This window comes from Triplophysa rosa, linkage group LG21 (assembly GCF_024868665.1).
Source record: "Triplophysa rosa linkage group LG21, Trosa_1v2, whole genome shotgun sequence".
Lineage (NCBI taxonomy): Eukaryota > Metazoa > Chordata > Actinopteri > Cypriniformes > Nemacheilidae > Triplophysa > Triplophysa rosa.
The window spans coordinates 9,402,843-9,427,255 of NC_079910.1; the positions used below are offsets into that span (position 1 = coordinate 9,402,843).

Consider the following 24,413-nt stretch of genomic DNA (forward strand, 5'->3'; position numbering starts at 1 on the left):
TGTTCATCGCTCGCGCATCTGCAGTGATAACATTATGCGACTCAGCGTTATGTTAGTCTTGGGCTAAATTCACTGTCTTTATTTAGAAAATAAACATATATTTATTGGTTATATAGTACTCGTTATTTCGCTTACATATAGTTTAGTTAGTCACGAGTAACAAAAAAAAGTTCAATAGCTTTGTCCCAGAGGAGCTTTCACGTGTGCATTATTGTAAATAACTGGAGCATGACGCTGTGTAAAGATTTATTTCAGTCAACAAATCCCAGTACATGTGATTAAAAGCAGATATCTACTGTTTAAACAAAGAAAGTGGTTAGAATTTTCCGTGGTTTGATGAAAATCTAGATATCTGACTGAACCACATTACTCCTTGTAAATTCTATGACCTATGAATGTGCATGTAATTGTTCTACATGCCCTTTTAGCTTCACAAAAAGCACAAACATTCTCAGTCTACTATTTAAAGACAAGGCTGGATTCAAGTTTACGTCTGCAATGAAAGCAGGCTTCCATGAAGAATTGCTTTTAAACAAAGTTATTTAAATTGTTTGAAATATCAACACTACGACAGCTGAGAAAATCAGGTCACATGGTGCTCAAGATAAGGCATCTGTTGTTTTCGTGTCAAAAGTCTCTTGAAGAATTCTGTGTGGTAACCACTTGTCCAACTGCTTTGAGATTTTCAGATTCAACCTGTAACAAGAAAACAAGCCCGGTGCTTAAGTGCTCACTTGCCTCTTTCACAGGACAGATTTCACCAATAACCTTTAAGTTATTACCAACAAGTGACAGTAATAACTACCTGATCTTCCACAGACACCTCATCTCTTTCTGAAAGCTCTGCGTCTTGGGCTTCAAGACCCTGCTCTTCCCCTGTCAGGATATCCATGGGAGCCTCTGCAATTTCTCTGATGGTTTGGTCTTCTAAAGCGAGGGCTGTATCAAACAGCAGGGGAGATGGAGGACACTGCAAACCCTCATCTTCAACATCAAGATCCTACACATCATTGATTGTGATGATAAAAAAAGATAAAAGATGAAACCATGAAGCCGCCAAATGACAATTGTGCTTCCGTAGTATACTGCAGACAATCGCACATCAGTTTTATTCAGAGGTACTGTCATAATCATTTAAGATCTCCATTCACACATCTCAATGGATGGCACATTTCTTCAAACTAAAGACCCATTTTAAATTCAATAAGGGACTCAATCCTCAAATAAAATACTCTTAGGTTTAATATATCATCAACATGTTTATAAATGAAGTAGCATGAAAAATTCCCATCTCATATCAAATTCCATCATTCTGTTATCAGGAGCCAAAGTAACAGCACAAAAAAATCAGCAATATATGCAAATTAGCTTGTATAGAGACGGTGTTTTTTGTAAACAAACATGACATAAAGAACAGGAAAATAGAGGAGCAGCAAGAATGAGACATTTCTAAAAAATGAGATTTTACTATGGACACAAAGAAAATGTGAAGCACGCAAAATTAATCATTTTTTTCCATTTATGTGAAGCTACAAGCAAGGGTATTATTTACACAGTAGGAGACATGTTTAAGCAGCTATGTTTACGGGCATACAAGTACTTGATTATTTCTTCTGCAATCTCTGCAAGATGTTCTAATGAACAAATTAAGTGTCGTAATTACACTGAAAATATGAAACTAGTTTGAAGGGATGTGCCAAAACAGAAAACCAACTGCAACTAGTAATTTTTTAATGAGGAAAAAGATCAACACAAATCATACATCACTGAATTCCAATGGCAGATTTTCTGTGGGCTGGAGCTCTGCGGCACTAAGGTACATATCTGTGGGTGCAGCTGCTAGTTCCTCCGGGGCAATAGACTCCTGTTCAGGTTGGTACATGGGTGGAGGCAAAATCAGGTGCAAAGAACAACGAGGCTCCTCCGACTGTCCCATGTGTACAGGACGATCACATGGGACATCCTTCAGACCAGGGCACATCTTAAATAAAACTTGGCTACTGTCTTGATAAATGTCTATTGTGAAAGGTTAAGGCTGAATGTGTAATGCATGTTTTTAGAACAATATTGGCATAGTTGGAACATATAACTTGTACTTGTTTTAAAATAAATCATATTCCAAAGGAATTGGTGAATTAAAAATGTTCCTTCTACTGAATCTGCTTAACCCTTTAGATAGAGTTGGGTAAGGCAACAGACCAATGAAAGATTTGATATTAGCCACTGCTTGAAACGAACAGCTACAGCAAACTGTTGGCCTTCATTCAGGGCTTCAAAAGCTGGTATATAAATATTCGCCCTTTATATAAAGATTTATGGATTTGAAGAACTGCACTTCTTACAAAATATTTAACAGACCTAAATTTAAAGAGGTACAGATACGGCAGTAACAAACAAGGATACGAGAGACACAATGTTGTGTCATCGGCAGGCACTGATTTGAACAGCGAGTCCCTTCCACAAATGAAATGCATCTTTGGCCGGAGCGCAGCGCCTGTACATAAAGAGCACAAAAAATATTTAAACAACAGACCATGACAGAAACGGACTTCACTGATTTCATTTTCATTCGACACTATGGGAAAGTCAATCAGATATAGATGTCCGATTTAGGTGGCCACCCACCTAAATCAACAACAACTTGTAGTTTAGCTTCTGCGAGATCTTGTAATAATCTGCTCTTGTATTCAGCTTTGGAAACGCCTGCTAACTACTGTACAGGGACACGATAACCACGTACTTGGCTTAAAAGAAACAAACCTTTCAAAAGATGTAAAAAGCTTTTATACCTGTGGTGCACCACCCTCTGTAATTGCTTGTCTGCGCTCTCTCAGCTGGCGATGCAGCAAGGCCTCCACGCCATAGCGATGACGATAACGACGCAAAGCCTTTAATTTTTTAAGGTTTTCACGCTCCTTTGTGGACAGTCCCTCTGGGCCTGTTAGCAGGCTGTTCCCTGCATCACAAACAGTGATCAGTTACGCACTGCACATCACTGAACATTTTTAATGAATTAAACAACTGCCTTACCAATGGTCTCGTGCTCGATTTTGCGACCATGCAGGTAGCGTCGCTTCTTTTCCTTCAATAAGTGTTGCAGACGTTTAAACTGGTCTATGTAGAGGGACTGGAGTCTGATTAGCTTTTCACGTGTTATGAGTGCCACCTCCTCTGCGGTGTACACGCCAGCATGCCTACAGGAAGTAAACGTCCATCAATTGGCATCTCAGGTGACATTCTTTCATTAAGACTTCAGTATATTTTAATAGTAAAATGTCTCACTTCAAAGGGTCTTCATGGTCACTGTCTAGACTTTCAGCCTCACTGTCAGGGTCTCCTCTCCAAGTCGGATCCAAAACAACTGGATCCTGCTCCTCTTCACTCCAGCTGTCATCATCTACACAGAGAAACAAATACATATAAAATTACCATAAAAGAAATACACATAGCACAGTTATGGTCAAAGTGATCATGAGGCCAATATCGTGTCTGGTAAAAAAATAACTAGACAGCAAGTAAAAGTTCACCTAGTATGCGACTAGCTTCACTACGCCCCTCTGCACCAGAATCTGGCCGACTGTAGCCACTGAGCTGAGACAACAGAACTTCAGGGGAAGGTCCCGAGGACACCTTACGCATCTGAGCTTGCTGAACCAACGCATTTCTACGTGCGTGCTCAGCACAAAACGTAACCCTAAGAAAAGAAAAAGCAGCACAATTGGTCAAACATTTTCCCTAGTAGATGGACTGTTTATTACATAAGAAAATAAACATACTCACCCATCTTTTTTGTCTGGTTTTAGGGCTGCATTGGGGCAGCGCTTGCCATTTTTATTGGACACATAACTGCACTGCTTGTACGGGGCATTCTTATCCTCAAGTATGTGCTTGATGCAGAACTCAAAGCCCTCCAGTCGAGGATGTGAACAGGGTCTCTGGGTGTAGGAGCAGGTTTGAGGCTCCTGGGTTCGAACAGCCTGGGTCACCCTTCCCCTGCTGGACGGCAACACGTGGATCCGAATCCTGTTCATCGCTGATGCGACGTGAGAAAATAAGAATAACGACTCATGTGGATCCATCATTTCACCAAGGCATTTTGGATACCATACAGAGCATGTTATGCATGAATAGAGTGCACTTCCATGGCATGACTAAACGTGTGGACGGTGTGGGAGGAAAACCTCCTAAAGCCGTAAACAATTCGTTTATTTTGCTAACGTTATATCTAAACGATTCACAAGAGTTTTTATTTATGGCAACTGAAATTAACATAACAAGATATAGATTGACGATATAACGTTATTAGCATACAAAATTCGCTCATGTTCCTATAAAACGTGCTAACGATAACAGAACAATGTCTCCACGTTTTCAAAGCAATAACAGATATATAACTGGTATAACAATAAGATTATCGTTTTAATTTTATTGTAAATGCGCTAAATTCATACGTCAATGCTGCCGTTCCGCCATCTTTGAATTGGGAGAGCTAAGTTAACATTACATGCTCCTTATTTGAACAATTACTAAAATCGATTTAAAAACAGTTTTATTTATATGCCTGGCCTATTCTGTCTATGAAAAATCGCTACTTTGTTATCTGAGATTTCCACAAACTCACCAATGAGAAGATTCTTATTAACGTTAGCGATAGCTTCCTAGAGACCCTCCCAACGTCAGTATCAACAATGAACTGTTGGCGAGCGTCATCCATTTTAGCACCCTCCCACATTTTCGCTCATTGGTTCACAATCATTTAAGAAACGATTTGATTGGAGGAAAATAGTTATTTGGTGAGTAACTCTGTTCATGATTGGTTATTCGCTTACACGAGCATAACAAAATAAAAGCCCTACATTCTACGTCTTCTTATGGTTAAGATTTCATGTAAATGGCAATAACGAAAAGGTAAATGATCTGTCATTAATTTAATACAAATGTTAAGTGCTGGACATTTTTGTTTATAAACACGTAGTTATGAAACTACTGAAAAGAAAGAGTTTTTACATTTTACATAGTGCTGTCATGCCTTGTACATCCTTCTCAATTTTATGTCCCATGTGCACAGGGCGATCACATGGAACATCCTTAAGACCTGGGCACATCTTGAATAAATCTTGGCTACGATCTTGATAAATGTCTATTGTGAAAGGTTAAGGCATAATATGTTTTGCATGTTATAAGAACAATATTGGTATAGTTGAGAACACAGTTATAGAATGTTTATTTCAAAAGAAATCCAAACTTCTAGGGAGTGCTGAGTTTTAAGTGTCCCTTATACTAAATCTGCTTAACCCATGAAATATTTCTGGGCAAGGCAACAGACCAATGGAAGACTTTGATATTAGCCACTGTTTGAAACCAACAGCTACACAGCAAGCTGTAGGCCTTGATTCAGGGCTTCAAGAGCTGGTAACATTATATAGATACTTCACCAATTACATTTCACTATGTGACAAGGAAATGTTAGTAATATGAATTTGAAGAAATAAACAGTAAACAGAAAAGGATACGAGAAGACACAATGTTGCATCTCTGTCCTATGAATAATGCCTGTATAGAAAAAGCACTAAAAAAATATGAACAAGTAAACTGCTCTGTTCTGACGGAATTAATTTCACTAACGTCGTCTAACAGTATGGGAAACCCGTTTATCAAATTAAGAGGTAATTTTAACGCTTGAACCCAGTAGCTGCTGCAAGTTGCTGGCACGTGGTCCAGCTCCTTCGATATCTTGCAATCGCATACTGATTATTTAAACAACTAACGTTACTAAGCTTACAAAAACGGATTCATTATATGCATGTCCCATTCCGTCTATCATAATTATGCACATTGTTATCTGTAATTTCCACAAGCAAAACTTACCGACGAACATCGATTTTTAGCTCCCGCCCACATTCATGCCTATTGGCTCGCGATCCTTTAAGAAACGATTTGATTGGAGGATGAGAGTCTGTCATAGATATAAAAACTAGATGCATTAAGCATGTTTCTATGGGACGCTATTCGTAGGTCGTCCGCCATATTGGAACTGTGCGAGCCGGTCTGTGTTGCCAAGTCTCTGGATTTCCAGTGGAATTGGGTTACTTTGTAACTGTTGCTCCGGTTTGTTTTATCCACAGATTAGGAGTGAAATGATTTTGTTATATAGCAGTCAATTTTAAAATGATTTTATTTATCAATGTTAAGTTCTGTTATTTGGACTAGGGACGTTAGGTTCGTGACGAAGGATTTTTTTCAGAGATCTGGCAACCCTGCCAAGCCGGTCCTTAACACTCAAGCTGACTGTATGATTATGAAAATATATTTGTTGTTGTGGAAACTCAAACATTATATTTCCTACACTAACAAATGACAACAACGGAAGGGTATCCAATTTTTTGGGACTGAAAATGCACAGGCATGGCTGCGCGGTGTTGTGGCATTCTAGCAAACTGTGAGTGACGTCAATGGACCATTCCAAGATGGCGGACGCGTCTACGTGCTTAGAGAGCTTGAATGCGGCATCTAGTTTTGATATCTATGGTCTTGGTTTGAGCAAATCTTTTTTTATTGGCTCGATTTTTAAACGTCACACGTACAGTATATGCATACTAGTGCAACAAAATAAAAGCTGCCGTATTTGTTCAAATTTTGTTCATATATTTTATGACAATACATTGTGTATGGCAATGACATCAAATGGCAATATCAACTTATCTTATTTTTGTATTTTTATTGATAAAAGTTTGACAATAATTTACTATAAATATGTTTTTGTGTATTTGTTATTAGCAAAATAAATAAATCAAATAAAAGCTGCAGTATTTATATTGATATTTTTAGATATTTTATGTAAATGTCATAAGAGTTGTAGATTGAATACAAAATTTAATGTGCTGGAAGTTTTTGTGCATCCATCCATATTCAATTTTATGAAAGAGATTTATCTTTTCCATAGAGCTGCCATGCCTTGTACATTCTTCTCAGTTTCCTCAGATTTGGCTTGGGAAGATGCTGTGGGCAAATCAAAAGTAAACAATAAACATACAATGTTAAGGGTTTAATATATGGTACAATATAGTCTTTAATAAAATATCTTCTAGGGTGACATTATCTGGATATTGCATAGGGCTACCACTTATGATTATGTCTAATTAGTATAGTAGTGTTATTCAAACCTTTTTACAACAGACCAAAAAGTCTTGATACAAATAGCACAGTTTTGTGTTAAAGGGATATATATATATATATATATATATATATATATATATATACGGGGTAATGACATGAAGGTAAATAAATTATGACAGAATTTCATTTTTGGATGAACTATCCCTTTAGTTAAATGTACCTCTTGACCTTCTATGTGGTGAAGATCTGCGATTGGGATGATGGAAGGTCTTCCATGGGCACACTGGAAGGGAAGCTGACAAGAGGACAGCGAGCTCACCAGACTACAGCACTCCTCTTTACTCAAAATGTGATTGAACTTAATTGCTCCTGTTAATTTAGAATATTGTGAAAATGATATGATAGCTAAATCACACATTACCATCAAAATGTACACAAATGTTTAGATACATTGTGCTGTTTTTTGTGTAAAAATAAACATTTGTATTTTCCCCCCTATACTACTATATACTGTAACAGTTTATAAATCTCCACACGAAAAATGTCCTGATCCCACGCCCCCTCATTTACCCCATACACTTAACTTCTCTGTTAAATAAAGACAAAAGGTTCCCCCCAAAATAATATTTAAAAACACTATGGTGGAATGATACACTAACCATGACAAGCTTGTTGTGCAAGTACATTATGAACTGTTAAAGGTAGCATTCCTCTCACTCTTCCTGTTAAGCGTAGAAGCTGTAACGTGAATCAAAAGAACAAGACCCATCAGAAACAAATCACCTATCTTCAATAAAGCAATAACAAGAACATTGGTTAACAGTAACTGCCCTGACTCACGTCAATTTGTTCCCTCAGGTACTCCTGCAAAATTACATATAAAGTTTAACAAAAGGTAAAAGTTATGTTTCTAAACTACATTAAATCATTCCTGAACATCAAACAGGAAGTGATCCTAACCTCTGCAATGGTTTTAATAACAGACCGCCTTCCTCGGCGGAGCTCTGTGCTCTCTTTCTCTATGAAACATGTGGGAAGTCTCTCCAAAAACACATTCAGTGACTCACTCTTCTGGAAGCTCACATCTAAAGCAAGATCACTTAGAAAGGCTTGACAAGACCTTCAAGAACAAGAGATATTTATAGAACCATTTATTTAGTGCAGAACTCCGTGTTAAAGAGATGATGATGACGATGGTGGTGAAGTCAAGAATGTTGATTCGAGACAGCAGCTGTGCTGACCTCAGAAGTCTCATTTCCTCTTCCGTCACACTGATCTCCAAGGGTGGAGTTACACTTGAGGAACATAGCCTCTTTTTTCCAGGTGTGTCTGGATCATCCTCATAGGAGTCTAGATCAAACAAGAAGAAGGTTTTTTTGCATTTTAGCCTAGTAACACTCTTTTATGGAGTTTATTCATTCTTTCACATGTATAGTCTTTACATGTCCTACTAAATCATTAATGGACAAAAGTACCGTAACTTCACTGACCTGCGACCAACCCCTCCAGTCGAACTCTTTCATGAGCAGCATGTTGATCAACCAACACAAGAAGATTTCCTGCAGTGAAAAGAAAGGAACATGCTTAGAACAATGTCACACAATGTAATGTAATGAGCCAAGGTTAACATGTTACCTTCATTTTTACTGCTTTTGGACGTCTCTTGATCTGTTGCATTTATCAAACAAGCAAGAAACTTCTTGTCCACTTGATTGATGACCTGAGGTAAAAACAAAGAGATGAATTTCCGCAGAGAATAAGGGCCTGGTGTCGCAGACAGGGCTTGGATTAAGCCTTAAATAAGGACATTATAAAGGTGCCAAAGGAAAAAAACATTAATAGTGTGCAAAATAATGGCACTGATATATAATACATACATATGTAAATTCAAGTTGTTTTCAGTTAAGACAGCTCAAGCATGCATTTTAGTCTAGGACTAGGCGTATTCCCTGTCTGTAAAACAGGCCAGGGAGTTTTGTGACATTGTTATCATAAGAGTCTAGAATTATCAAATCCACAATGCACAAAAAGAATATAGAGGTAATACTTGCTCTCATTGTATGGATCATATTCTTGGTAAACCGGTAGGAGAAAAGAATGTTGTGGATTTTCACAGCAAGGCCCTCTGCTTGACCACTGGTTACATCCAAAGCAACCTTTTCAGAATTCAAAAATAGTTAAGATATGTTCTTTAAAATGAAACTGAAGAAATTTAAGATATGACTACCGTTCAAAATGTTTAGCATCACTCATTAGTTGTTGTTTTTTTTAGTGCAAATCATGCATTTCAAAATATTTTTTTAATAAAATTGTAGTTTTCTGATGGGAAATTATGTTGACAGTGAAATTTTGGGCTGCGAAAAACCATTTTAAACATTTAAACATGTTCTGATTAATATGTTTTAAGATCATGAGAAACGTTTTAGTCAAGTGACCCTAAGGGGCGGTTTCCCGGACAGGGATTAGTTTAAGACAGGACTAGGCCTTAGTTAAATTAGGATATTTAAGTCGTTTTTAAATATACACTTTACAAAAAACATTAGTGGTGTGAATGTTGAGACAAAACAATTGCACTAATATATTTTAAGAAATGTCAGTGTAAGTTATGTAACATTTAAGTTAGTCTGGGACTAGGTTTCAACCCTGTCCTGGAAACCTCCCCTAAATGTTTGAAGAACAGTAAAAGAAAAGCTAATGTAACCTCTGGGGGTCGTATGAACACTGGGTTTGTCCATTCTGAAAACAGAGTTGAAAGTGAATTTGGACCTTGGACATCCTCTTAAAAAGGAAAAAAGAAAGTCGATTAGTAAAAGTGCACAGCAAAGCTTTGCCCCCATCTTGATTTCAGTCTAGAGCTGTACCTTTGCTGTCTATCAGTAAGCAAAAAGGTCTCTCTGCTCTAGGCTTGGGCAGAAAGGGAAGTACAATATTTGTTTGAAATGGGTAACACCTGTATTCAAATCCTATGAGCAGAAAATCATAGATTATGTTCAAAACATACGGTTTAAAATAGTCTAAATTTTACATTAGTTATCCAAACAGTGCTCACTGAATTCTTCCTACCTGTTTTTGAAATAACACTGACCACCATGTTAGTAACATCTGTGGTACATGGCACTTGAGTGTCCACCAGAGGAGAGTTGTATTTGCTGAGTCCTGTGACTTGGTTGATGTAAACCAGCTTACCTAACGAATTGTCATAATGGGCCAGCCAGTTGCTGGAAACTGGGATTACTTCATCACTTTCATTTATAGTCTGGCCTTCATCTCTTACATTGTGGGACAGTGGATCACACTGAGAGGTAATGCCAGCTTCCTCACCAAAGTTCACACCTCCTCCAGAGGTAGTCATACTTGAGGTGTAGAGGTGTGAGTCCTCTACAGCATGAGGTATTTTGGAGCTTTGTTCAGTAAGAACAATGAATGGAATATCTTTAGGAGAATTATTGACAGCTGAATCAACCGTTCCAGAAGATTCAAACAAAACATCTCCAGGAGAATCAAGTGTTTTTGGGTGTAATTGTTGACGCTGCGGTATTTTGAAGGCTACTTTGCTCTGTTTCAAATGTGAACATTTGGCAGCCAATGATATTTTGTCTCCCCTGTTCCACGGTGAAGATTTAGCAGAACATTTAGAATGTGCAGACACAGAACCTGCAATGTCCCCTGTACTGTCTATGTTGTTCTCATCATTTTCACAATCAGTTCTAATCAGACCATCTACATCTACAGAAGAACCTTCAGAGAAGTCATTTGCTTTTTGTGAAGAGTCTGGATGCAAGCCACCGCTTTCGTCCATAGTTGGTGTTTTTTTCTCTGCATCCTTCCCAAACAACTTTCTGAACTTGTCAAGAGATCCGGCTTCAAAAGACAGAGTTAATTTACGCGGCGCCGCAGTTTTGACCATCTTTGTGCTGGGACCATAAAAATTGTGCGAATCCGGCTCACCTCTTTCACTGTCATTTAATAGCAATTTTCTCTTTGGTGGAAAAAGTTTGTTAGGAGCACTGAAGTGTTTCAAACTATCTCCCGAGGATTTTTCATTCAGTATTGAAATCTTGCAACTTTTGCTTTCTGTCAGTTTGTTGTTGTTAATATCTGTTGAGTAATTTTTTGCACAGATTACATTCGCATCATGTTTGTCATATATGTCATCTTTTTTGCGATTGTTATTCATTTCTGAGACAATGGGTATGGTCCGTGCAGGCAGAGTGACATTCTGAACCGCCTTCTCTGTCTCTGATTCTTCACTTGAGTAACTTTCTGTGTTTCTTGAAACCACAATTTGAACGCCACCAGAGACTTCCATACCGTCTGCATTATCCTTGTTCTCAGTCAGTGCTTCAAATCCTTCAAGCGTTTCTTCAACGTTGAGGTTTCGTACTTCCGCAGGGGTTTTCACCCTCCTCACTGGACTACTTGTTGGACCATCAGCGTCGTCCATCACCTCTGTTTCCAAGTTTTCCTTAATAATGAATGATTTAACCCCTTCCTCAACACAGGTAAGAACATTATCCCAGTCTTTAAACTCAATAAGGGACTTGGCTGGTTCCAGGCATATGTCATATTCAGCGTAGTTACATTTGACGTTTAACACATAGACTCCATATAGATCAGCAGTGCTCCTTTGTTTAGGGCTTGCTGTTGAGGGCGGTGAAGTCAGGCTGTTGTTTTGTTTGGCTCCGCTGCTTACTCTCTTCAGGAGGCGGTTGAGTAGTTTATGAATGCGTGTCTTCAAAAGAAGCCTCCCGTTTACAAATAAGAATTGCAAACTGTTGTTGTAGTGACCTTCACGACCAACGTGACCAGTCAGTTCAAACTGCTCATGTACGTAACTGACCTCTCCAAGCTTCTGAGCTCGACTCAAGCCATGAATCTGAACAAACCTGTAATAAGTATTACGTGTTTTGGAAAGCTGTACTACCATGTGGGAGGAGTTTTCATTTTTGAATGTGAATGACACTGATGGATGCATTAAGGCTATGGCCTCCAATCTCTGACGGATACGTTCAGTTTCCAAAACAGCATCTAGTCTTTTTCTTCTGACTGGCATGTTGTAGAAGAGGTTGTAGACTGATACGGTTGTCCCTGAGGATGGACGGACAGCCTGCGCTTCAACAACATCTGATTCTTTTCCTTCATTAAACGTTTTAACGTAGGTTTTCACAGTTTGTTTAGTTCTAGAGTTTATGTCAACCGTCTCAGAAAGAGAGATAATACTAGAAAGAGCCTCTCCCCTGAACCCATAAAAGCGGAGGTTATCCAGATCTTCCAGTGTACTGCATTTGCTCGAGTTGTATCTGATTCCCACTTTCTCCATATCCTCCCGACACATTCCTGAGCCGTTGTCGATCACCTGCACCCTGCAGGCCCCTATGTCCATTTTGATAGCAACGCATGTTGCTCCAGAGTCAATGCTGTTCAATATGAGCTCTTCCACACACTGCTGCAATGAGAAGATTGTTACGCCGGAGCGCAGTTGTGCTCGAACATCTGTGGGTAAACTCCTGATCATTCTGGAAAGAAACATTAAAATAATTAGGTGCATGGCGATAAAATACCCCTAAACATGAATGAACACGTTAATTATTACATTTTAATTAAATGGTGTCATTAATTTTACACATAAATGACATAAAATGCATTTATAGCCTATTTTTTTGGTGAGTTTTGTCAGATGTCAGCTTTGTGTAAGTTAACGTACAGATAAAAAATAACCTGTTTACAATTTTTAAGCAACCATCTGTAAATGGACACAAATATGGAAATAATTTAAATATCAGCAACGTTACGTCGTTTACCTTGCAATACAAATGGGTGTTTCAGTAAACTCTACTAATATGTAATATAAATAACATTTGTACAGCACGTTTTTCTATTATTCGTTTAAAAAACAGTTCAGTTCCCGCAGCAACAGAGCTTTAGCGGAAATGACGTCGACCAATGAGCAGTGTGAAGCAAACGACTTAAATGTAAAGAAAGATGCTCGTAAACAAAAGACTCCACAAGTCAACACGTTCTCACTCCCGACTCGTCACGTATTTACGCTCGGTCAGCGCCCTTCGGCGTCACTTTTGAACGCGCAGGGTACCCCTTTGGCGTCGTTTTTCGACGTGAAGGGCACGCGAATTTTACCGTTATTATGAAAATGTATATTAGATATAATTTGCAATGATGATGTTTCGGGGTTTAATTTAAGTTTAATGGCCAGGATAATTGCGTTTACATGACGCTATTCAGACAGTTTCACAGTTTGAGCAAGTAATGTAACAGTTTATTTATCGTAATATAAAACACATAATACAAGCAGTCACAATGTCGTTCAAAAATACAGATATTCCAAGGGTACCAACGCGAAACGATCGATTTGTATGAGGAACAGATGCGAAAGCGATCACCGTCCGCCGTAAATCTCAAATCCAGTGAAGAACGACGTTCAAAATTTGCCGCCAGAGGAAGTTACGTCAGCTTCGATGCCATTGGCTCTCCCGTGTCTCGTGACCGATCGCGTCATTTCGTTGGCTTTGAACGTGAAACGGTATTGGCTCCCGCGACCGACTGCATCTAGCTGTTCCGGTTTATCTTTTGAATGGGAGCGACTTCATGTATTCACGGACACGCACGGCATCTTCATGTAAAGTTATCGTACGGCTTTGGTGCAAAAAGGTCTTCGAAACGAGTTGTTTGTTATATTTTGTAATGCTTTTGGTCAGTTTGTGCAATAAATACCTGTGACTGTACTTTTATTCGCGTGTTGTGTTTTATATGGCTGAGAAGTGGTTAGGGTTAGGTTTAGGGTGAGGTTGGGGTTAGGTGCTACAAAATATTAAAACCATAAATAATTATGAAATGCTAAGAATTGCACGCATCTCGGTCTGGAGCATTTAGAAAACAGCAACGCAGTTCCATGTTCGTCGAAAAACGACGCCAAAGGGGTACCCTGCGCTTTCAAAAGTGACGCCGAGGGGCGCTGACCGAGCGTAAATATGTGACGAGTCGGGAGTGAGAACGGGTAACGTTAAGTATTTACTTTAGGTGAAGTCTTTTCCCAACAAATACTTCCAAATTCAGTCTTTTTGAGTAACGTTATATAGTTTTTCGATAAACAAACAAAAAAACATTTTAGATAAAAAAATAAACTAATGTGAGTCGTGGCACTTTATGGCTATTATTAGGCTATGCAAAAATTGTACGTATTCTGTTCTGTCGAATTGTCCTACCCTGTCAGATTTTCCTACCGCAGGGCAAAATTTAGTATAATCTAAACCACATCGACAAAATAACCAGGTATGATTTTATAATGCAAAATACCCTGTCAGATAGTCCTACCAATTTAAAATAAAGACATGAAATAAATTTACAGTGTAAATACCCTGTCAGATTATCCTACCAACGCAAAAGAAACATGTAGGATTAATTTACAGTGCAATACCCTATCAAACTGTACTACCAGTATTAAATAAATATGTAGAATGATTTAACAACGAAAATCAGATTCCCGTAGCCAGTATAAAATAAACAGGTAGGATGATTTTATAGCGCAAAAAAATGACGTAACATTGATGTGCGCATGCCTGGTAGGATAATCTGACGGGTAGGATGAAATTTCAGGACAATATCAACGATCACAAAATTAAAAATACAACCAATTAAGAAATCACTTAGTATATTTAGAGAGACACATAAATTGGGCATATGAATTTTGTGTAAAACATTCATATTGAAATCTGTTTATAAATTATGGTTGTATGTACAGTCATTTTTGAATGTTTCACCACTAAGTCACATTTTAGAAGGTAAAAATACATATAATTGTACTTGATTGGTAATATGTAAACAAACTATCTTCCTGAGTATATTTGAAGCGACATAAAAGTGCAGCGCTGTCAAACAACTTAAAAGCAGGTACTCTTTTACCTATTTATTTATACTAGTCTAATAAATCTGGTACAAATACTATATTCTTAATTAGGTTATACTTTTTAATATTCAGCATTCATTTAACATGAAACAGTACAGTCACACTTTGGTGAGTAAAGTTTTACTGTTAAATTATTTTAAATTTAACAGAGATTGTGGGAAAAAAGCTATGACAATGCCCTTATTGCACATGGCCAATAAATCTTGTAAAATCTCATAAATCATACTCTTAGATCAAGTTTATTTTATTATATTTACTAAAGGAAAGACAAAAACCCAAAGCAACATAAAACATTATTAAACATGATAAATTGGAGCATTCTTAGATTTTCAGGGAAGCTAATTTCCTTATTCATTTCAGTACTTGTGTCAGGTTTTTTTAAGATTGGGCGAGAGGGGGAGTGAGAGAGTTTAATGGTGGTCAGCAGTAAATCTTTACTGTGGCTGCTCTCCAGGGTGCTGAAATGCGTTGCTGTTTAATGTGGAGGGCATCATGACATGTTCCCGGTGACCTTCACAGATAAAGATGGGTCGTCGGAATATGACCTTTAATGTGTTATTGCATAATAGTAATAGGATTGAATTAAAACATCTTCAAAATATATCGAGTTTCCTAAGCATGCTGTAGAACAGAGGAATTTGGTTACGTTTTATACATGAAAAATTGGCCAAAGCGCTGTCTGCTCCACGCGCTGGAAAGAAACTGAAGTGCATCAAACTGAGTTCTTGTGCCAGTGTCGGTAACAGACTGGGAGAACAATATGGATTTCAAGCTTGAATCCCTGCCAATTAAGCCGGTGCTTTGTATCTTCTGTTAAGGTCTTATGCACGTGTTAGTTAAAGCACAGCATCAGGGAACCCGAAGTGGGATAGAGATGCTGAAAAATCGTACGGTCTAAACGAAATGGCGCAATATGAACTGCAGAGCGCGCGAGTGGGCGTGAGGGTGGATCGCGAAAAACTGGTGCTTTAGGGGGTGCCTGTCCTATATAATGCATTTCATTTATTGAAAAAGATCAGCCGGGAAAAGTGAATAAGTCAGACTCTTCTACCACTCCCAACCCCCCCCCCCCCCTCTCTCTCTCTCTCTCTCTCTATCTCTCTCCTTCTCTTTCGCTCATACTCACGCACGACCACAGGAACGCTCCTGCCGTGGACGACATCGAAAGGTATAAAGCTGTGATGGCAGATGCTGCATAAAGCCAAATGGATTTAAAGAAGGAAGGGTCTGGTCTTCTGGTGGCTCAGAAAAACCTACCGTACGAACAAAAATCATACAGAGCTCGGATCGCGGGAGATATGTAAATTTCTACAAATAATCCTTGACGACGAAATGAATCACACGTGAACGAAACGGGAAGACGGCAACCACAAGACAGATATATCAGATAACTATAGCTGTCCCTTGCCTTGATCATTTTCGCCACACATTTCAACGGAGCGCAAAGAAGGAGAGAGACCATAGCATCAGTAATCAGACTAGGACACTCTCAGCACCCTCCCACGACGATACCGAAGCACACGGCTGAGGCGGATTCAACTGCAGCATTGGGGGAACGAATCACTGGATGTGGTTGAAGGCTGTGTTGCATGCGTTTGTAGGCATACATTTGGACTCACTCGAGCCATATGCACCTTAAGAACATTTTCCAATCTGCCGAGTTTCGGACTGAGAGGCAGGTGTAGTGGCGAGGGCGCATCCATGAGCGTCTTCTCCCGGGACGGCATGTTTTTAGTTTAAGCGGATTTGTTGAAAAGACTGGGGAAAGAGGAAAGGCGAGTTCGGAAGTTTTGATGCATATGATCACAACCACCATGATTTTTATGATCCTCGGTGCTTCAGTTGTAATGGTAAGATCATTAGACCGTATGCACACCTTCATTTGGGTTTCAAATGTGTATTTCTGCCATTTTTGTAAGTGAAATCGGGGGTTTTAGATACAGAACTGGAGTGAAGTCCACTTAAAAATCTCAGCAGCATTACCGTACTTGTTTCTATTAGGCTACTGGCTGATGTGGAAATGTATCAATGTGTATTTCCCCCTGCAGTGGTCACAGTACCAGGTCATGTAGCGGTTGCTGTGTTCCAATACTGCTTGTCATGTCCCGGTTGACTCGAATGGTTCTTTGCAGGCGATAGCGTGTTTAATGGACATGAACGCACTCCTGGACCGCTTTCACAACTACATCTTACCACATTTACGAGGGGAGGACCGCGTCTGTCATTGCAACTGTGGAAGGTAAAAAACAAAGGTTAATAATTAATAGCCAATCTTATTACGGGAGGGAAAAACGGTGCCGTTTCGCGCATTGACATGTTCACCACCTCATGCTAAAAGGTTTTAGGCCTGAACCATTTTTGGCTGTCTGTTCAGTTTCATCTCATTTATTTATTCGGAGATCGTCATGTTATATGGCCTTTACTTATTCGTGGGGGTTGTGTCATTATTTGGGCGTAATTCGAAAGGTTATCACACCGATGTTGGTTTGCGTCGGTGTTGCCTGTATGAAAATTATCCTTGATTTTCCTGCTCGTATTTTTTCTTTCTGCGTATCAAGGTGTGCTTTTTCTTCAGCCACAGACAGAGATGTTGTTCTTTTGCATCTTAGTGTTGATACAATTATAGAACATTTAAAAAAGGAAAATGTACAGAGGTTCTGCGTTGAGTGAAAACATGGCAAATGCAGCTTTGTGATTTTGTGTTTAGTGTAGTAAAAAGAGGCTGTTAAGTACATAAAGATTAGCTGGCCCTTTATTTGTTCACTTGTAGATAGCATATGTACAGTATATCTTAGATAGGCCTTCAAGAATATACATCACAGGTTTCATTTTTTAGTTGTCTATTATTAAAAATGACCAAATTATCACTTATGCCGTTGTTTTTGTTTATGCATAAGACTGCTACATCAGTTGAAGTTGTTCTTGTAAATGGGATGCTAAATTAAAGCTGTTCACAGATGTAAGAGATGAATTTTTTAGCAATATTGTTAAATGTTGATGCATGGTAACTTAAAATGTGCTTCATGAAGTAACATCTAAATTAAGTAGTTTAAACTTAAAAGTATAAAATAACGGGACCAGACTAGGCAAATTGAATGTTAGATCAGGTAGAAATAGTATTCTGTGTCAAACATCAGGATCAAGATCATTTTAAATGGGTCATTGAATAGTGGTTAGTGAAAATCAGTGTCCTGGTATTTGCAGAAATGGACCATGAAAAGTCTCATGTGACATTTTTACATGAAACTTGTATATGATATAAACATTGTTAATCATTGTCCTTGTTAATTTAAGTTCTAAATTATGTACTTCCTTTGATGTCTTTGTTTCCGTAAGATGTGTTAAACAATATATTTTATCCAACAAACTTTTTTACTTTTCTCTGCAAGATGTAAATATACCTTACTTTTGTTTTCTAATGTTTAGACTAGAAATTTCATTTTTCTTGTCCTGCATTTTAAATAGCAAATGCTTTTCACTAGTTTCTGTTCTTTGATGTTTATAATTAGTCAATTATCTGACTCTTGGGGATATATCGTAGGATTGCATCTACGTTTCTTTGCATGTCAGCAGGGCTAAATAACTATAAAATTGCATATATTTATTTAGCTTAGAACAGTTTTTACACACAGTAAAATCGCCAGTGTTAAAAAAGGTCAAATTAACACTCATGGTGTATATAAAATCCACACTCTCAAATGTGTGGATTATATAAACACTGTGAGAGTTAATTTGACCCTTTTTAACACTGGCAATTTTGAATTCATTTTTACGTTGTAAAACCAAGTATATATTTAAAGTCCTTTCCTATCTAAGCCAGAGATAATGATGCCGAATTATTCCATATTTAACATGAAACTGTAAAATTACAAAGCAACGACTTTAAAAATAGCATTATTTGTAACAGTGGCAAGCCATATGTTTAATACATTTATTCCAAGAAAACAAATGAAAACAAACGTAACTTTGGTTTCAGACCCATGCAGTCAGTACCAGTACAGATGTCCTTTAGTTATTAAAGCACTTTTATATGACTGCCTTTATGGTTTGTGTAAATGACATAATGTGTTGTACTTGTGTATTTCCCCATCTGTTGTTCTCCTTTCTTACATTAACATTATTTAATATTTAATATTAGTATTTTCTCTATTCTGAAAATCCTTTCTCCTCTCTGTTACAGGCATCATGTTCACTACGTAATTCCATATGACGGAGACCATTCGCTGGTGGACTCTTCTGAGAATTACTTTGTGAGTGACAGTGTGACCAAACAAGAGATGGACCTCATGCTGGGGTTGTTGCTGGGGTTCTGTATCAGCTGGCTGTTGTTGTGGCTGGATGGAGCTTTGCACTGTGCCGTGAGGGCCTGGAGAGCCAGTCGCTACTATGGTGAGTGGGAAGAACATTGTAACCATGAGTACAGGGAGAGCATATATTTTGAGAGATGTAAGGACCAAAGATTGTGCTTTTAAGAACAACCTATCAATTGAAACTCTGATATGACTGAATATTAATACATTTCATCTGAATCCTCACAGTGACATCAAATCACATTTTCCTCCCTAAAGTGACAATTTATTTAATGTTATGAGCAGAAATGTTTACACTGATGCTATTATATTTGTTGGCATTATGAATTGTTTGTGTTGATGAATTTGAGGTTGAGAGAGATTTAGGTTTTTTTTGCTCAATAATTTTTGTTATACTAACACACTTCAACATAATTTCAACATAACTTTGCTTCAAAGGGTTCTTAGCGATGTCTTAGTAGAATATTTTTTGGTTTACTAACCAAAAACTCGCATTTACTCAAAAATTCTTATAAGAACCATTTCTTTCTTACTTTTTATAATCTAAAGAACCTTTTTCCAAAGAACATTTTGTTTTACATTATGTTAAAAGTTCTTTGTGAAACCATTTAGTCAAAAATGGTTACATCGTGAAGTACCTTTTTTGAAAGTGTAACTTCAAATCACTGTATCTAAAAAATAAAATAATTGATTTTAAACTCTTTACTGTCAAAAACAAGAAGCTTAAATGTTAGCATCCATGTTCTAACAATATCACCACAGCTTGTGCTGTTAATGTGTGACGCATTAGCCATGCCCTAAACTGAAAAGTTACTAAAATTAAGAAAATAGCTAATTTTAGTAGTTGTTCGCTAATATAAATGAACAATTTACAGTTGGTGTTTTATAGGTATATTATTAGTGATTTGTATTAGATTCAATAAGATTAAATCCTGAGGATCCATCTTTAAATGTCTCCCACTGTATTGATTTTGTTAATAAACATTCTTCCAAACACCAAAAATTCAGTTTTCTGTTCCCAAACATTTACACAGCTTAATTTTTAAATGTTCATCAGCTGTCAGCACTCCCCTTCTGCCCTGTTATTATCACCCTCAGTAATGAATGCATTAAGATGAAGACGGTGGCTGTAGAAATTAACAGCAGGCATTCACTGAATGTAACTGAATCACAGGCATCACAGCAGTTGTTTATAACAGTTGCCGTGGACTTTCGGGGTAGAAATGTACATATGTTGTGATAAAAGATGAAGGTGCTTCTTTACTTGGATGGGTGGTTTATGTGCATGTTGCTGGTTAAAGGAATAGACGCGGAACATAAAAAACGTAACACAATATTATTATACAAACAAAAGACATTTAAACAGACATTAAAGGGATAGTTCACCCAAAAATGAATTCTGTCACTCTTGTCAATTTAAAAATGTGTTACTTTCTTTTTTCCGCAGAACACAAAAGAATATATTTAGACAATGCTGGTACCCAAACAATGGCGATACCCATTGACTTTGTCTATTGTATGGACACAAAACCAATGCAAGTCAATGGGTACTGCCGTTGTTTGATTACCAACATTCTTCAAAAGATTTTCTTTTTTGTTCTGCGGAAAAAAGAAAGTAACACATTTTTAAATTGACAAGAGTGACAGAATTCATTTTTGGGTGAACTATCCCTTTAATGTCTGTTTAAATGTCTTTTGTTTGTATAATAATATTGTGTTACGTTTTTTATGTTCCGAAATGACAAGAGTAAATGTATGTCAGTACATAATGACAAAATTTTCATTTTTGGGTGAACTATCCCTTTAATGTATTGTAAATCTAGATCCAAGAGAAAATGCTATTTCCATAGGGTTTTACCTACTGAAAAATGTTGGGAATACCTCTCTAGTGCAGAGTACCACAACTGTGAAATCATGATGTTGATGGCAGGTCAGCCTCATTTAGCCCCACCAAGATAGTGAGTGAAGGTGAGACTGATGGAGAGGAAAGGTGGGAGAGAGATGCAGTCTTGCCCCCACCCCCACTAGCACACGCACTCACTCTTGCACCCTTGCACTGTGCTATAAATAGACAAAGAGCAGCTGGAAAGGGAGGCAAGTTGGCGAGACATATAAGCGTGCAGTCACAGACACACAATAAATGTATATGGTTGAGATTTTTGTGCTCTGTTTTTCTCATTACAGAATTCAATCTCATATACCTCAGTTTACAGAAGCCACCAAAACTGCTGTGTTCTGTACATCTGAGTCAGTGTTTAATTAATAATAAAAATAGCAAATTAATGTTATTAGATAAGAGTAAACAATTATATAAATATTCCAATTCTGTATGGCTTTCTATTTGTTTACACAGAACTCTGTCTCTTTAACCCTCCCGCTTTAATATGCAGATCTTCATTGGATTCTTCTTCTCTTACATCTTCTTTTCATTTAGATAAGGCTCTAAAAAAGCCCTTATTCACTGTCTTCCTCTGTATACCCTTCACGATAGTCCTAGTAGATGGCATACTCATAGAATGCTATAAATAACCCCATCCCTATTGCGTCTCTTTCACACACACACTGACACGATTCCAACAGGGCTAGTTGTGAGGCGCTGAGCCGTCTGAGGATCTCTCTTGCAAGGTCTGGCTATATCTCAACCCCGGTCCTGAACCACATACTGTTTCCATTAACACACTGGGCACACATGCTGGTTTATTATATTATGTTGTACATTTCTTCCTTTTTCTAACCATCTTAGTTAGGTTTTTAATAGGATAATTGACCCAAAATAAAATTTCTTTCATTATTCATGTCATTTCAAACCTGTATGACTTTCTTTCGTCTACAAAACACAAAATAAGATATTTTAAAGAAAGTTGGTTACCAAACAACATTGGCCCCCATTGACTTTCATTGTATGAACACAAAACCGCTGAAACACAAATATCTTATTTTGTGTCCCAGTGAAAAAAGCAACATATAAAGGCTTTGAGGAAGAATAAATGATGACAGAATTTGTATTTAATTTATTTGATTTTTTCCCTTTAAGAATGTAAGGAACTCCAAAAGGATCAGTAGTCCTATTGAATTACACTGACAAAGCTCATAACCTAATGCTTTTTTCTACTTAACGCTCACAGATACCCCATCCTGGTCGTGGTTACCACAGTTCTGCAACCTTCGGGACCTCCGTAGACGTGCACAGCTTCGGCAGCTGGAGGATTCCAGTGGAAACATGGTGCACATTAAGCAGAAGCTTTATCATAACGGTCACCCCAGTCCCCGTCACCTCTGACTCCTTTACAGCGGTTTTCCCAAAACTGCTCCATTACCAGCTGCTGCCTCAGAGACCCACTTTAATCGTTCCAGTCTGAACCATCTTTTAGACCTTCTGAAAGCACTCAATACAATCAAGTATTTGCCGAAACTAAAATTCAAGAACAAAGAAGATTATCGTTGCCATTGTCCTGATTTGTGTTCACGTCCGTCACGTCCGAGATAGAAAAGTGGGTCGAATGATTTTGAACATTTTTTTTCTGTACAGACATGTTATTTTTCATTGCTGAATTAGGCATGCACTTTTAGAATGGGGGAGATGCAAGAATTCGTTTTGTGAGACGTTGGGAGTCAATTCATTTTTATCTTGCTTTCCCCTACTTTTTTATTTTTTAGCTTTTTCATCAAGATATGGTTTTCTTGGGGTGGGGTGATAAGTATGGCTTGGGGTGGGAGGGTTGGAGGTCATGGTTTTGTGATGGTGGTTGATGGTGTAGTTAGAGATTCTTGCTAATGTAAATAGTGACACATATTGTTTTATGGGATTGAAGTGAAAACACAAGTAGGAGGTTCTTAGAAAAAGAGTAATGAGCTGTATAAAAAAGAGAGAAAAAGTATTGATACGTCATGAGGAATTTTGAATGCAGATGTGATATGTGAACTTTTTGGATGGTTGAAGAGCTTACTTTAAAAAACGATCGATTAGCTTTGTTACTACGTGAAATAAATGAATGTAATAATTTTATCTGTAAATAAAGGAGAGTGCAGGAAGATTGAAATGAATGGTCAGGGCACTTTTTGCTGTTTTGAACGTCATCCATCAAATGTAAGAGAACTGCTTGCACTCTCTTTGTCTTCCCTACACTGTGTCCAATAGCCCATCCAGGTTTGCTTTTAAACTATTCCATACTCAAACAAGAATAACCAGCCTGCCAGCACAGAGAGCCCTGACCCAATTTTCTCTTCCTCTTTATGTCCAGACATTGCTGTTGTGAAGATAAAATGTCTGTTTTATTAAAAGTGCCATTGAAGCACAACAGTGACCCCTAGTTTTGGAATGTGTCATTTCTCAGCGGCTGAATGTGTTGCATTGGATAAACCAATTACTCATAAGTTTACTCATTTACGTTTCCTATAGTTTTCTTTTGACAGTAACATTAGTAATGTTCATGGTTAATAACTAGCTAGTTTGAAGTCTTTACTGATTTTGAACTTAAGGTGAAAGATTACGAGATGCACAATGCTGTACAGCTTTTGTAAATAACAAATGTATAGTCAATTTAAGAGAAAAACGAAAAACATCTGTCCTGTAGTTTCCAGACATGGTGTAAAGGGATAGTTCACCCTAAAATGAAAATTCTGTCATCATTTACTCACCCTCGAGTTGTTCCAAATCTTTATAAATGTCTTTGTTGCCAAGATCTGTTTGGTTACAAGCATTCTTCCAAATATCTTTCTCTGTGTTCATCAGAACAAAGAAATTTATGCAGATTTGGAAAAACGTGAGGGTGAGTAAATGAAGACAGAACTTTTATTTTGGATGAACTGTTCCTTTAAATGATTTATAAGAAAGAACCAACAATAAATATCACATTTGAAATAATAAGTATAACTGAATTTGCATTTATAAGTGCAACTGCATTTTCCTTCAGAAATGTCAACTTTATATTTCAACACTAAGTAATTTGCTTTGACTTAAAATTATTTATCTGGATAAATAGGCCTTTGCTCCTTTACAGGGGTTAAATCAAATAATTGAATTGTTTGACCTGAATGCGGATGAACTCTTTTTGATATCCTGCATT

The 24,413-nt window shown here is 37.7% G+C and overlaps 3 protein-coding genes and 2 non-coding genes across 9 annotated transcripts; 1 reads left to right on the forward strand and 4 right to left on the reverse strand.

Annotated features, from left to right (window-relative positions):
• Nucleotides 1–232: 232 nt before the first annotated feature.
• On the reverse strand, nucleotides 233–5,921 carry kansl2 (KAT8 regulatory NSL complex subunit 2). Of its 4 annotated transcripts, XM_057319160.1 has the most exons (11): nucleotides 5,514–5,852; nucleotides 5,008–5,140; nucleotides 3,781–4,033; nucleotides 3,528–3,694; nucleotides 3,283–3,397; nucleotides 3,031–3,194; nucleotides 2,790–2,956; nucleotides 2,404–2,494; nucleotides 1,763–2,016; nucleotides 806–1,000; nucleotides 233–696 (listed from the first exon to the last, which is right to left on the reverse strand). In XM_057319160.1, the coding sequence occupies exons 3-11, from the start codon at nucleotides 4,029–4,031 to the stop codon at nucleotides 628–630; spliced, it is 1,473 nt and encodes a 490-aa protein (XP_057175143.1). In that variant the 5' UTR covers nucleotides 4,032–4,033; nucleotides 5,008–5,140; nucleotides 5,514–5,852; the 3' UTR covers nucleotides 233–627. The 4 variants fall into 4 exon arrangements, with proteins under 4 accessions (XP_057175143.1, XP_057175141.1, XP_057175144.1 ...); XM_057319158.1 differs by lacking the exons at nucleotides 5,008–5,140; nucleotides 5,514–5,852 and adding an exon at nucleotides 5,869–5,921; XM_057319161.1 differs by having other exon boundaries at nucleotides 5,008–5,852.
• Nucleotides 2,140–2,274, reverse strand: LOC130545616 (small nucleolar RNA SNORA2/SNORA34 family). Its single transcript, XR_008961674.1, has one exon. It is a non-coding gene; the product is annotated as a small nucleolar RNA SNORA2/SNORA34 family (small nucleolar RNA).
• On the reverse strand, nucleotides 5,267–5,404 carry LOC130545617 (small nucleolar RNA SNORA2/SNORA34 family). Its single transcript, XR_008961675.1, has one exon. It is a non-coding gene; the product is annotated as a small nucleolar RNA SNORA2/SNORA34 family (small nucleolar RNA).
• Nucleotides 5,922–6,725: 804 nt separating the features above from the next.
• Nucleotides 6,726–16,312, reverse strand: mlh3 (mutL homolog 3 (E. coli)). The gene is made up of 13 exons (XM_057320038.1): nucleotides 16,164–16,312; nucleotides 10,180–12,632; nucleotides 9,978–10,079; nucleotides 9,818–9,894; nucleotides 9,168–9,272; nucleotides 8,752–8,836; nucleotides 8,607–8,675; nucleotides 8,358–8,466; nucleotides 8,077–8,236; nucleotides 7,957–7,980; nucleotides 7,776–7,854; nucleotides 7,337–7,485; nucleotides 6,726–6,999 (listed from the first exon to the last, which is right to left on the reverse strand). The coding sequence occupies exons 1-13, from the start codon at nucleotides 16,310–16,312 to the stop codon at nucleotides 6,916–6,918; spliced, it is 3,645 nt and encodes a 1,214-aa protein (XP_057176021.1). The 3' UTR covers nucleotides 6,726–6,915.
• tmem240a (transmembrane protein 240a) lies at nucleotides 16,173–23,835 on the forward strand. 2 transcript variants are annotated; one of them, XM_057320040.1, is made up of 4 exons: nucleotides 16,173–16,887; nucleotides 17,086–17,276; nucleotides 19,218–19,426; nucleotides 22,473–23,835. In XM_057320040.1, exons 2-4 carry the CDS (start codon nucleotides 17,185–17,187, stop codon nucleotides 22,625–22,627), a joined length of 456 nt encoding a protein of 151 aa, XP_057176023.1. In that variant the 5' UTR covers nucleotides 16,173–16,887; nucleotides 17,086–17,184; the 3' UTR covers nucleotides 22,628–23,835. The 2 variants fall into 2 exon arrangements, with proteins under 2 accessions (XP_057176023.1, XP_057176022.1); XM_057320039.1 differs by having other exon boundaries at nucleotides 16,174–16,887; nucleotides 17,170–17,276; nucleotides 22,473–23,827.
• The last annotated feature ends 578 nt before the right edge of the window (nucleotides 23,836–24,413 follow it).

Coding starts and splice junctions, on each gene's coding strand:
- kansl2 (XM_057319158.1), bottom strand. Junction 3,398..3,527: donor TGAAGCTAGTCGCATACTAG/GTGAACTTTTAC, acceptor TTCTCTGTGTAG/ATGATGACAGCTGGAGTGAA. Junction 2,957..3,030: donor AATCGAGCACGAGACCATTG/GTAAGGCAGTTG, acceptor TTTGTGATGCAG/GGAACAGCCTGCTAACAGGC.
- mlh3 (XM_057320038.1), bottom strand. CDS start 16,312: ATGATTTTTGTTCGTACGGTAGGTTTTTCTGAGCCACCAGAAGACCAG. Junction 9,895..9,977: donor CTTACTGATAGACAGCAAAG/GTACAGCTCTAG, acceptor TTCCTTTTTAAG/AGGATGTCCAAGGTCCAAAT. Junction 8,467..8,606: donor ACTGGAGGGGTTGGTCGCAG/GTCAGTGAAGTT, acceptor TGTTTGATCTAG/ACTCCTATGAGGATGATCCA.
- tmem240a (XM_057320039.1), top strand. CDS start 16,831: ATGCATATGATCACAACCACCATGATTTTTATGATCCTCGGTGCTTCA. Junction 17,277..19,217: donor TGTCATTGCAACTGTGGAAG/GTAAAAAACAAA, acceptor TCTCTGTTACAG/GCATCATGTTCACTACGTAA. Junction 19,427..22,472: donor GAGAGCCAGTCGCTACTATG/GTGAGTGGGAAG, acceptor TAACGCTCACAG/ATACCCCATCCTGGTCGTGG.